Consider the following 14,251-nt stretch of genomic DNA (forward strand, 5'->3'; position numbering starts at 1 on the left):
GGGTCACTTACACGGAGATGCGGGCGAGCTGAGTCCGCCGCCGTCGGGGGGTGTGTTGATTGGTTTAGAATCGGGCATGGGGAGGGGCACGGGGCGCGCCACTGGGGGCGGCGGGGGCAGCAGGAAGGAGCCTGGCATTTTGCTCTGGCTGTGACCACCTCCGTTAGGCTGCAGAGACAGCAGACACCACACAGGACAGGGTGAGCACTCAGCACACACACCACCCAGGACAGGGTGAGCACTCAGCACACACACCACCCAGGACAGGGTGAGCACTCAGCACACACACCACCCAGGACAGGGTGAGCACTCAGCACACACACCACCCAGGACAGGGTGAGCACTCAGCACACACACCACCCAGGACAGGGTGAGCACTCAGCACACACACCACCCAGGACAGGGACACACACATACGGCTGATGGAAGCACCAGCTAGCCACCAGTCAGTCTCACACAAACACACAGAAACCATGACGACAATGGAAATAAATACTGGAGGACACTAGAGCAGGAAGACAGACAGAATGTGGGAGTTAGACTGGGACATACAGAACTTAAAAAGGGAGGGAAAAATATACATCTGGGATCTGAGATTGTGGACCATAAGAAGGTAGAATCCCAGAAGAGCAGCAAGATAACATGGCTGAATATTCCAGCGTTTTTCTATAGGGAGTCAATCCAGTACAACGGATCGTGTGGAAGTGCAAGGGTCTTAGTCCGTTTGTGTGGCGTGAAACCCTAACAGTCTGTGTGTGTCCCATGTCCCCTCCAACCCTCCCTGACCTCTCACCTGTCCCCCGGACTGCCCCGAGCCGTCGGCGCAGACGAATTGGACAAACTCCTTGAGCGGGTCCTGGTGGTGGTGGTAGCGGATGGTGGGGTGAGTGAAGTAGGGACTGGACTGCTGGATGATGGAGGAGGAGGGGAAGTGGAGAGCTGACGCTGAGGCACGGGGACTCCCTGAGAGAGAGGGGGAGGAGAGGGGGAAGAGTGAGAGCGTGAGAAGGGACAGAGGGAGGAGAGTTAGTTGGGTCCATGTAATCCCACTCCAGACACAATTCATATAACACATTCAGAGAAGACAAGAAACACAACAGTGACACAAACTAGACAGAATAGAATAACTGATGTAATCCAACACATTAGACTGAATAGAATAACTGATGTAATCCAACACATTAGACTGAATAGAATAACTGATGTAATCCAACACATTAGACTGAATAGAATAATTGATGTAATCCAACACATTAGACTGAATATAATAACTGATGTAATCCAACACATTAGACTGAATAGAATAACTGATGTAATCCAACACATTAGACTGAATAGAATAACTGATGTAATCCAACACACTAGACTGAATAGAATAACTGATGTAATCCAACACACTAGACTGAAGGGAGTAATTAATGTAATCCAACACATTAGACTGAATAGAATAACTGATGTAATCCAACACATTAGACTGAAGGGAGTAACTGATGTAATCCAACACACTAGACTGAAGGGAGTAATTGATGTAATCCAACACACTAGACTGAAGGGAGTAATTGATGTAATCCAACACACTAGACTGAAGGGAGTAATTGATGTAATCCAACACACTAGACTGAAGGGAGTAATTGATGTAATCCAACACACTAGACTGAATCCTTACTGGGTTGAATACATCTGTTAATTCATCTGATGGCAGATTGGTTTATCAGTGTGGTAATTTCAGAGCGTTAGAGAGTGGACATCACATGCTTTTCTCCAGGGGTTTATTATAGATGTAAATGCGTGTGATTTATTAGTGTGTTTATCAGTGTGGTGATTAGAGAGAGTTAGAGAGTGGACGTCACATGATTTCCCCCTGTGGTTTGTACTACAGGGAGTCTAATGCTACTTGTGTATCTAAATGAACAGAATCATCCAAGGCTGCAACATCTGGTCCTGTTCATACAAAACATCTCTTCTGTATTCTCTGTATATCTACAGTAAGCACAGCTTGAACACACACACATACATAAATGCAGACACGTATTACGCACACACACATGCATACGCACACACACACTGAAGCATGACAGTCAGAGACACACACACACACACACACACACACACACACACACACACACACACACACACACACACACACACACACACACACACACACACACACACACACACACACACACACACACACACACACACACACACACTTTCCTGTTGGTAATGCTTGTTGGGAATGTGTAATCAATCATAGCCTATCATTGCTGTGTGGTTCGGCCCAGTAGTATGAAGCCTGGGAGAGTTAAATCCCACCGCTAAATCCCTTATAGACATTAGTCATTGTGTGTGTGTGTGTGTGTGTGTGTGTGTGTGACAGTGTCTTCTGAGATTCTGTGGCCTTGGCGATTTGGCACTGAAAACAGGCAAGCTGGTTGGTAGACTGCAAGGGGACTTGCATCTGTGAATGTGTCTGTCTGTCACCCTCTATCTCTCCAGTGTATGGAGATGTGTGTGTCTGTGTGTGTGTACGTGTGTATGTGTGTGTGTACGTGTGTGTGTACGTGTGTACGCGTGTGTGTACGTGTGCGTGTGTGTGTGTGTGTGTGTGTGTGAGAGAGAGAAAGTGGGCTCACTAGACCAGACTGACTACCAGAATAAACAGACAACAGTCACACCTGGCATCCAGGCCCTGCCAACAGGAAATAAACTAACCCAGACAACATCTATGCCGATAGCTCCATCCCAGCTACTGATGTCAAGCCTCTCCCTCACTCCTTTCCCTCAGTCTATCCCTCTCCCCCTTTTTCCCTCACCCCTTCTCCAGTCTCTCTCTGTCCCTCTTGGGGCGGCAGGGTAGCCTAGTGGTTAGAGTGTTGGACTAGTAGCCGGAAGGTTGCAAGTTCAAATCCCCGAGCTGACAAGGTACAAATCTGTCGTTCTGCCCCTGAACAGGCAGTTAACCCACTGTTCCTAGGCCGTCATTGAAAATAAGAATTTGTTTTTAACTGACTTGCCTAGTTAAATAAAGGTAAATCAAATCTCTCCCTCACTCCTTTCCCTCACCCCTTCTCCAGTCTCTCTTTATCCCCCTCACTCCCTCACTCTTTATCCCTCCCTCCCTTTCATTGGTTTCTTTATAGCAGTGTGGCCTCTGAGGGACTTTCTATTTGGACGGCGGCCATCTTAGCAGCCCCCCTCCTCTACCCCTCCTCCTATGGAGCCTAAACACTGTCTCAGTCTCACACTACAACTCTATTACAGACTAACCTCTTAGCAGTTTGTAGACACATTCTAACTGGGAGAAGGGGTCAGCTATGAATCAGATATACCTGAAGCTGGTCTGACACATCTTCCCGCAACACAAGTAACAGAAAGTCAATAGAATAATAGAATGTACAGCTCTTCTAGCACTTGGACAAGCTCTATATACTTAAACCAATCCTTCACTGTTGTTATACTAGGAAATGAAAATGAAAAGTATAACATATCTATATCAAATGTATACCAATCTAAATGTACAATTCTTAAGCTATTCTAGTGAAACGTGAAGGGGAGAGCTGTAAGAGTCCAAAGGACCTTTACATGATAGGGCTGCTTTGGCTGCGGACCAGGCCAATCCTCAGAGAAGAGAGAGAGAAGAGCGAGAGAAGAGAGAGGGATGGAGGAAAAGAGAGAGACAGAAAGAGGGAGTGGGGGATGTATTTATTCCATTGGAAAGTAAAACTCAACAGGGACTACAGTAGCTGGCAGGCTCATATCTCAGAGGGAGAAGAGGAATTCTCAGACCGGAGGCCTGGAGACCATTTTGCTATCCTCACAACGTTCTTCTATAAGGTGAGGAGGCGGGCCGTTTGAAACAACTAGTGTGTCTGTGTGTGTGTGTGTGTGTGTACGCCCGTTACACTTGTGTGTGTTTGCCCTGTTTGAAACAGAACTGGCTCGATCACATTACTGGCATGAAGACACACAAAATAAAGAAAGCGAGAGAGAGAGTGAGACAGAGTGTGGAAAACAGTGATGAGAGAGAGAGAGATAGAGCTGAACTGTTGCAGGCCATGGTAATAAATGTCAAGAGATCTCTGGATCTTATCGCTAGTTCTCAGATCAAAGTGGGTTAAATTCTACTACTGCTTTCAATGATGACCTGTGGGGTGGGGTCTGGAGATCTGTATATCTATAAGGGGGTGGGGTCTACAGATCTGTATATCTATAAGGGGGTGGGGTCTGGAGAGCTGTATATCTATAAGGGGGTTGGGTCTGGAGATCTGTATATCTATAAGGGAGTGGGGTCTAGAGATCTGTGTATCTATAAGGGGGTGGGGTCTGGAGATCTGTATATCTATAAGGGGGTGGGGTCTAGAGATCTGTATATCTATAAGGGGGTGCGGTCTAGAGATCTGTATATCTATTAGGGGGTGGGGTCTAGAGATCTGTATATCTATAAGGGGGTGGGGTCTGGGGGCAGGGCTTGGTCTCACCTGGACTCACCCCTGCCATTGTGCTGTGTGTGAACGCCATCTATCAACCATCTCTCTCTCTCTCTCTCCCTCCCTCTCTTTCTCTATAAGGGTGGTGAGGGACTTTAGGGGTTGGGGCTGGGGCTCACCTGGTCTCACTCCTGCCAGCACGGGCAGCGGGTGGTGTGTGAACGTCATGCGGGGGGACCTCGTCTGGGGCGACAGGGCGTTGAAATCAAACTTCCCCGGCTTCTTAAGAGAACCAGGCGAGGACAGTCCTGGCAACAACAAATAAATGGGATCAATATAAAAAGAATATCAAAATGGGGGAGAAGAGGAGTTGGGTTTAATGTACAATGTTTTGGACTGGCTGCTACACTTAAATCAAAACATGTAAAAGGGAATTCATGATTAGAAATGTTTTATTCTTTGATTGATTGGTTTTAAAGCAATTTGATTGGCTGATGACAGTGCATTGTTATGAGTCCTGTTGGATATTGGCCATTCTCCTAACCAATCCCAGCCTGGCGGGCTCAGGACTTGCAGAATTCTCAGTATAAAGAGTGCCCTCAAAAAATATAATGGGTGAATTGAAGTTGTGGCTTCGGGGTGGTCAGGGTGGGGGAAGGGTTGATGTAGGGTTGAATCAAGGCAGTAATTAAATCTACAAGCATTTTTAAATCTACATCCATTGTCTTCCAAGATTGGCTGAATATTCTCCTCTTTCCAAAGCTCCACAGCCTACCATAAGCTATATGAAGCTCCTTTCAAAATAGAAACACTGTATATAAACTACAGTATAGAGCCTGCAGCTGCTCAGTGAGAAAGACAAGCAGACGGAATGTTAGAGAGGGAGGGATGAAGGGAGGGAGGGAGAGAGGCGAGAAAAGCGTGGGAGAATGTGAGTGAAGGAAGGAGAGAGTGAGTGATGTCAGAGTGGAACCTGTGAAAATGTAGCAGTATTTTTCGTTTTGTTTCTTTTCCTTTCTAGGAATGTCTGAGATGGACATGTCATAAGATAGTAAACATGGTTCATTATCTTCATCTCACACTCACTCACATACACACACACACAACAACCCTCACACACTCACCGATTACCACACACACTCACCGATTACCACAAACCCTCACACACTCACCGATTACCACAAACACTCACCGATCACCACAAACACTCACACACTCACCGATTACCACAAACACTCACACACTCACCGATCACCACAAACACTCACACACACTCACCGATTACCACACACACTCACTGATTACCACACACACTCACCGATTACCACACACACTCACCGATTACCACAAACACTCACACACTTACCGATTACCACAAACACTCACACCCTCACCGATTACCAAACACACTCACTGATTACCACAAACACTCACACACTCACCGATCACCACAAACACTCACACACTCACCGATTACCACAAACACTCACACACTCACCGATTACCAAACAATCACTGATTACCACAAACACTCACACACTCACACATTCATCGATTACCACACACACTCACCGATTACCACAAACCCTCACACCCTCACCGATTACCACACACACTCACCGATCACCACAAACCCTCACACACTCACCGATTACCACAAACCCTCACCGATTACCACAAACCCACACACACTCACCGATTACCACAAACACTCACACACTTACCGATTACCACAAACACTCACACACTCACCGATTACCACAAACACTCACACACTCACCGATCACCACAAACACTCACACACTCACCGATCACCACAAACGCTCACCACAAACACACACACACTCACCATTTACTACACACACACACACCGATTACCGCAAACACTCACACACTCACCGATCACCACAAACACTCACACCCTCACCGATTACCACAAACACTCACCGATTACCACAAACACTCACACACTCACCGTTCACAACAAACACTCACACACTCACCGATTACCATAAATACTCACACCCTCACCAATTACCACAAACACTCACACACTTACCGATTACCACAAACACTCACACCCTCACCAATTACCACAAACACTCACCAATAACCAAAAACACTAACACACTCACCGATTACCACAAACACTCACACACTCACCGATCACCACAAACACTCACACACTCACCGATCACCACAAACACTCACCGATTACCACAAACGCTCACCACAAACACACACACACTCACCATTTACCACACACACACACACCGATTACCACAAACACTCACCGATTACCACAAACACTCACCGATTACCACAAACACTCACACACTCACCGATTACCACAAACACTCACACCCTCACCGATTACCACAAACACTCACCGATTACCACAAACACTCACACACTCACCGTTCACAACAAACACTCACACACTCACCGATTACCATAAATACTCACACCCTCACCAATTACCACAAACACTCACACACTTACCGATTACCACAAACACTCACACCCTCACCAATTACCACAAACACTCACCAATAACCAAAAACACTAACACACTCACCGATTACCACAAACACACACACACTCACCGATTACCACAAACACTCACCGATTACCACACACACACTCACCGATTACCACAAATGCGCATCGATTACCACAAACACTCACACACTCACCGATTACCACACACACACCGATTACCACAAACCCTCAACGATTATCACAAACACTCACACACCCACCGATCACCACAAACACTCACACACTTACCGATTGCCACAAACACTCACACCCCCACCGATTACCACAAACACTCACCGATTACCACAAACACTCGCCGATCACCACAAACACTCACACTCACCGATTACCACAAACACTCACACACTCACCAATTACCACAAACACTCACCGATTACCACAAACACTCACCGATCACCACAAACACTCACACACTTACCGATTACCACAAACACTCACACCCTCACCGATTACCACAAACACTCACACACTCACCGATCACCACAAACACTCACACACTCAACGATTACCACAAACAATCACACACTCACCGATTACCAAACAATCACTGATTACCACAAACACTCACACAGTCACCGATTACCACAAACACTCACACACTCACCGATTACCACACACTCACACACTCACCGATTACCACAAACACTCACACACTCACCGATTACCAAACACTCACCGATTACCACAAACACTCACACTCTCACCGATTACCACAAACACTCACTGATCACCACAAATACTCACACACTCATCATTTACCACAAACACTCTCACACTCACCGATTACCACAAACACTCACACACTCACCGATTACCACAAAGACTCACACTCACCGATTACCCCAAACACTCAAACACTCACCGATCACCACAAACATTCAAACACTCACCGATCACCACAAACACTCATCGATTAACAGACACTCACTGATTACCACACACTCAAACACTCACCGATTAGCAGATACTTACTGATTACCACACACACACAAACACTCACCGATTAGCAGACACTCCCTGATTACCACACACACACAAACACTCACCGATTAGCAGACACTCACTGATTACCACACACACAAACACTAACCGATTAGCAGACACTCACTGATTACCACACACACAAACACTCACCGATTAGCAGACACTCACTGATTACCACGCACACAAACACTCACCGATTAGCAGACACTCACTGATTACCACACACACACAAACACTCACCGATTAGCAGACACTCACTGATTACCACACACACACAAACACTCACCGATTAGCAGACTCTCACTGATTACCACACACACACAAACACTCACCGATTAGCAGACACTCACTGATTACCACACACACACACAAACACTCACCGATTAGCAGACACTCACTGATTACCACACACACACAAACACTCACCGATTAGCAGACTCTCACTGATTACCACACACACACAAACACTCACCGATTAGCAGACACTCACTGATTACCACACACACACACACAAACACTCACCGATTAGCAGACACTCACTGATTACCACACACACACACAAACACTCACCGATTAGCAGACACTCACTGATTACCACACACACACACACAAACACTCACCGATTAGCAGACACTCACTGATTACCACACACACACACAAACACTCACCGATTAGCAGACACTCACTGATTACCACACACACTCAAACACTCACCGATTAGCAGACACTCACTGATTACCACACACACTCAAACACTCACCGATTAGCAGACACTCACTGATTACCACACACACTCAAACACTCACCGATTAGCAGACACTCACTGATTACCACACACACACAAACACTCACCGATTAGCAGACACTCACTGATTACCACACACACACAAACACTCACCGATTAGCAGACACTCACTGATTAGCAGACACACAAACACTCACTGATTAGCAGACACACAAACACTCACCGATTAGCAGACACTCACTGATTACCAGACACACAAACACTCACCGATTAGCAGACACTCACCGATTAGCAGACACTCACCGATTAGCAGACACTAACTGATTAGCAGACACACTCACATTCACTTTAACATTCAGACCCAGGACCTTTTCATACTATTTTTAGTCATTTTCATATTAATCCTAGAATCCTAACAGACAGTATTTGTTCCCAAACTTTGTGGTCTATTTCTGAGGTCCTGACATTAAAATCCTTAAAATCCCATTCAACCACAATTCCTCCGGTTCCAGCTGGGTATGTGTGAAAGTCTATGGAGAGAGAGTGCAGTGTGGGGGCGTGTAAACAAAACGGTGTGAAAGAGTTAAGTCTGCAGCAGGTGGGAGGGAGGGAGTGACTAATATGTGTGAACCATTTATGTCTTTAACCAGGCCTAGGATCTAGTGGGTATAGTGTGTGTGTGAGTTTCATTTATAACCAAGGCTAGGAGGCTAGGGGGCTAGGAGGCTAGGATGCAAGTGGGCTAGGAGGCTAGGGGGCTATGGGGATAGGAGGCAAGGGGTCTAGGAGGCTATGTGGCTAGGGGGCTAGGAGGCTAGGGGGCTAGGAGGCTAGGGGGAAAGGAGGCTAGGAGGCAATGGGGATAGGAGGCTAGGGGGATAGGAGGCTAGGGGGCTAGGAGGCTATATGGCTAGGAGACTAGGGGGCTAGGGGGCTAGGAGGCAAGGGGGCTAGGAGGCTAGGGGGCTAGGAGGCAAGGGGGCTAGTGGGCTAGGGCGGGTGTATTGTAGCTGTCAGACTAATTGGAGCCATGGAAGAGAGGTGGAGAACCATGCCTGATCCCAATGGTTACTGTGACGTCTGACACCAACGGTTACTGTGACGTCTGACACCAACGGTTACTGTGACGTCTGACACCAACGGTTACTGTGACGTCTGACACCAATGGTTACCGTGATGTCTGACAACAACGGTTACTGTGATGTCTGACACCAGCGGTTACCGTGACGTCTGACACCAACGGTTACTGTGACGTCTGACACCAACGGTTACTGTGACGTCTGACACCAACGGTTACTGTGACGTCTGACACCAACGGTTACTGTGACGTCTGACACCAACGGTTACTGTGACGTCTGCCACCAATGGTTACTGTGATGTCTGACACCAACAGTTACTGTGACGTCTGACACCAACGGTTACTGTGACGTCTGACACCAACGGTTACTGTGACGTCTGACACCAACGGTTACTGTGACGGGGTATAGTAGTAGTTGCCAGGCGCATTGGTTTGAGTGTGTCAAGAACTGAAACGTTGCTGGGTTTTTCACTCTCAACAGTTTCATGTGTGTATCAATGGTCCACCACCCACAGGACATCCAGCCAACTTGACTCAACTGAGGGAAGCATTGGAGTCAACATGGACCAACATCCCTGTGGACAGGTTCCGACACCTTGTAGAGTCCATGCCCCAGTGAATTGAGGCTGAGGGTAAAGGTGGTGGTGCAACTCAATATTAGGAAGGTGTTCTTAATGTTTTGTAGACTCAGTGTATGCCCCACTATATACGAGCACAGAGGGACAAACTGACAGAGGATTTCATCCAGTGGCTTCCCCTACAATAACAGAGACGAGACCCATGTTATGTATCTACTCTGGCTGTGTGTGTGTGTCTCACTACACTGTCCTCTCTCCTCCTGGCAGACCACAGCAGTGGACTGGCAACCAATCAAGTGCTCCTGTTGACCCCTCTGCCTTTCTACACTAACAGGCCTGCCACCAGATGTGCCTTCAAAACACAGTCTCTTGCTCGCACAAACACACAAGCACATATGTACCCACACGCTCATGCACACGCTCATACGCACGCATGCGCACACACACACACGCATTGGCTTAAAGCAGTAAAAGGGAAACCAGAAGGAATTCCCTTATCCAGACTAAACAGAGGTTGCGTCCCAAATGACACCCTATTCCCTATATAGTGTTTTGTCAAAAGTAGCGCACTGCTATTTGGGACGCACACTGTAGTGTAGAAGACCATCAAAGGCTCTAACTACTCATATTAGAAGCAGCAGAGGCCCCTTAAACATTTCAGAATCATTTGGAACTCATTTGAAATCATGGTTATTTCTAACCCCCAGCGCCCCGAGACACACACACACACTTCACTCTCCCTCCAGCCCCTGTGGAGCAGATGTCGCCAGCAGCCTTGCTACTCCCAAGGCCACACACACAGACACACACAGAAGCACCATCTGGGACTAGAGCTTGTGTGTGTGTGTGTGTGTGTGTGTGTGTGTGTGTGTGTGTGTGTGTGTGTGTAGCAAGGCTGCTGGCAACATTTACTGTACATACTCTGTCTGTCTGTCTGTCTGTCTGTCTGTCTGTCTGACTGTCTGTCTTTGCATGTGTGTGCTCAATTGGCTATGGAGGGAGTAGAATAGGGGGTTTACTATGGTGGTGTGTGCTGACGTTTGTTTGTGTGTGCTTGCTTGTTTTCCTACCCTCCACCCGGATAGGAACTCCCAGCTGTGGTTTGCCTGTAGCAGGTGGAACCCTCCAGAAAGCAACACACACCGTAGAGTGTTGCTTTGGTGTTGATATTTCACTTCCTTATGTTATCAAGTACATTTTGCCGAGACAAATTTGATTCTTTATGTTTTGAATCGCTCAGTGGGGTCTTTCTCTATCACATCGTTAACATCATATCCTAAAAGTCAGATGTCGTACCCTAATTACATCCCATAATAAGCAGCGAACTCTGCTGACAGAGCAGTGCAGCGTTATCGCCGAAAACGTTTCACATTTTGTGGTGGTCGTCCACGGGTCGCAGATAGCAAGCTGAATTAAATGTTAAAGGTTGTGAAAATAAAACAGCTTTCGTTACGCTCAGTACTCCGGTGTTCATTTCACAAAGATACACTGGTTTTTGTGAGAAATCTCCGAAAAAGAAGAGGAACTTTGCATTAATATGAACATTGTATACTAAAATATGAAAACATGTCATGTCTCAAAATGGATATCCATTGATACCCATCTACCTCTATATTGTTTTATGTCCTCGGGATTTGAGAAGATGAGGCGTTCATTGGTAAGACTGTCCGGTATTCTTCCTTTTCGCACAGCATCCAGCCTAGCTGACGAGATGTTGCTTTCCTGATTTATGAGCACTTTTTTCCCCTGGCCTCCATTAATTTAATTTTGACCCTCCTACAAGGAGGGATTATGAGAGACACGAGGTTTGGACCATTGGTTATCTTAGCAGAGTATCCACACAATTAACATTATTTTACCCAGTGTTCGAAAGTTGCGTTTTTGATTGGACACCATCTCCTTACCATCTCCTTACCATCTCCCATTCTAAATCTCATTTCATCTGCCAGACAGTAGAACTGATCACCTTCTATCTCTCCATCTCTCTTTCTCCTTCCCTCAGTCCCTCAGAAAAGGACACACGGCCATCTCACATCTCTAAAGTCGACAGCTCTCTCTCAACACATTACATACTAAATACACAAATGCCTCACATTTGTAATTAATTTGGGTTTGTCCATTAGTTTTGGTTAAATGAATTGGCGAGAGGGTCACCCAGGGCTGCATCCAGCCTACTCCCTATGTAGTTCACTACTTTTGTCCAGAACCCATTTTTATTGTTTTTAACCTTTATTTAACTAGGCAAGTCAGTTAAGAACAAATTCTTATTTACAATGAGGCCTACTCCGGCCAAACCTGGACGACGCTGAGCCAATTGTGCGCCACCCTATGGGACTCCCAATCAGGGCCGGTTGTGATACAGCCTGGAATCGAACTAGGGACTGTAGTGACGCCTCCAGCACTGAGATGCAGTGCCTTAGACCGCTGCGCCACTCAGATATGTTACACATACACTACAGTACATGACCAAAAGTATGTGGACACCTGCTCTTCTAACATCTCATTCCAAAATGATGTGCATTAATGTGGAGTTGGTAGCTCCTTTGCTATTATAACACACTCCACTCTTCTGGGAAGGCTTTCCACTAGATGTTGGAACATTGCTGCGGGAACTTGCTTCCATTCAACCACAAGAGCATTAGTGAGTTGGGCACTGATGTTAGGCGATTAGGCGTGGTTCATAGTCAGCGTTCCAATTTATCCCAAAAGTGTTTGATGGGGTTGAGGTCAGGGCTCTGTGCAGGCCAGTTAAGTTCTTCCACGCCGATCTCGACAAACCATTTCTGTATGGACCTAGCTTTGGGCACTGTCATGCTGAAACAGGAAAGGGCCTTCCCTAAACTGTTGGCACAAAGTTGGATAACGACAAAGTCGTTAAGAAACAGCCCCAGACCATTATTCCTCCTCCACCAAACTTTACAGTTGGCACTATGCATTCGGGCAGGTAGCTTTCTGCTGGCTTCCGCCAAACCCAGATTCGTCCATCGGACTGCCAGATAGTGAAGCGTGATTCATCACTCCAGAGAACGTGTTTCCAATTCTCCTGAGTCCACTCCAGCCGACGCTTGGCAATGCGCATGGTGATCTTAGGCTTGTGTGCGGCTACTCGGCCATGGAAACCCATTTCATGAAGCTCCCAAAGAAACAGTTATTGTGCTGACGTTGCGTCCAGAGGCAGTTTAGAACTCGGTAGTGAGTGTTGCAACGGAGGACAGACATTGTCTGCGCTTTGTTGTCATTCAACAATAGACAACTTGTTTTAATGCACATCTTTCACTTGAGAAATACTGCACCAAACAGCTTAGTTAGATGTAAAATTACGCAACTAAGATCTCCTCTGCAAAAGCAAAAAAATGTATGACAGATTTCTTGAGTTATCTTAGATGAATTCTGACTATTTTGAGGAAGTGTATACTGGCTGCGGCGCCTGAAGATGGACAATCAGTACTATTGCCACTTTTTATTTGTCAAGCGAAGGTCTTTTAAGGTTGTATGCAAGCACACTCGTTTGGTTCCCCAAGCCAAGTTCAGCTAGGTGCCAGCAGTACTGAAGCATGCGGAAGCCTTAAGGCAGACAGCATGTGTATGCGTGTGTGTGTTAATTAAATTCACAGCTCAGCTAACTGGAGCAGGTCTGAGCAAACCATAGGGCCTAGCACAGAACCTCTCTCCCTCCCTAGGGTTTCTACTGCTGCACATGTTTTCAATTAGAGAAAGGGGATGGAGGGAGAAAGGGAGAGAGAGATAGGGAGAGAGAGAAAGACAGAGAGAGAGACAGAGAGAGAGAGAGAGAGAGAGACAGCGAGAAAGACAGAGAGAGAGACAGAGAGAGACAGAGAGAGAAAGAGAGGGAGAGAGAGACAGAAAGAGGGAGAGA

At 46.6% G+C, this 14,251-nt stretch overlaps 1 protein-coding gene across 50 annotated transcripts in view; it reads right to left on the minus strand.

Moving 5' to 3' along the window:
• The window catches only part of LOC110485647 (nuclear factor 1 X-type), a 146,499-nt gene that overhangs the window by 5,214 nt on the left and 127,034 nt on the right, over nucleotides 1–14,251 (minus strand). For 18 of the 50 annotated variants that reach the window (XM_036940264.2, XM_036940268.2, XM_036940270.2 and 15 more), the window contains 3 exons: nucleotides 4,607–4,735; nucleotides 794–963; nucleotides 12–168 (listed from right to left, as the gene is read on the minus strand). In XM_036940264.2, coding sequence (XP_036796159.1) covers nucleotides 12–168; nucleotides 794–963; nucleotides 4,607–4,735 — 456 coding nt within the window. The remainder of the gene's footprint in view (nucleotides 1–11; nucleotides 169–793; nucleotides 964–4,606; nucleotides 4,736–14,251) is intronic. The other 32 variants (XM_090195680.1, XM_090195678.1, XM_090195691.1 and 29 more) reach the window with 3 other exon arrangements.

The sequence above is a fragment of the Oncorhynchus mykiss genome, chromosome 13 (assembly GCF_057628025.1).
Source record: "Oncorhynchus mykiss isolate SJ-2025 chromosome 13, ASM5762802v1, whole genome shotgun sequence".
NCBI classification, from domain to species: Eukaryota; Metazoa; Chordata; class Actinopteri; order Salmoniformes; family Salmonidae; genus Oncorhynchus; species Oncorhynchus mykiss.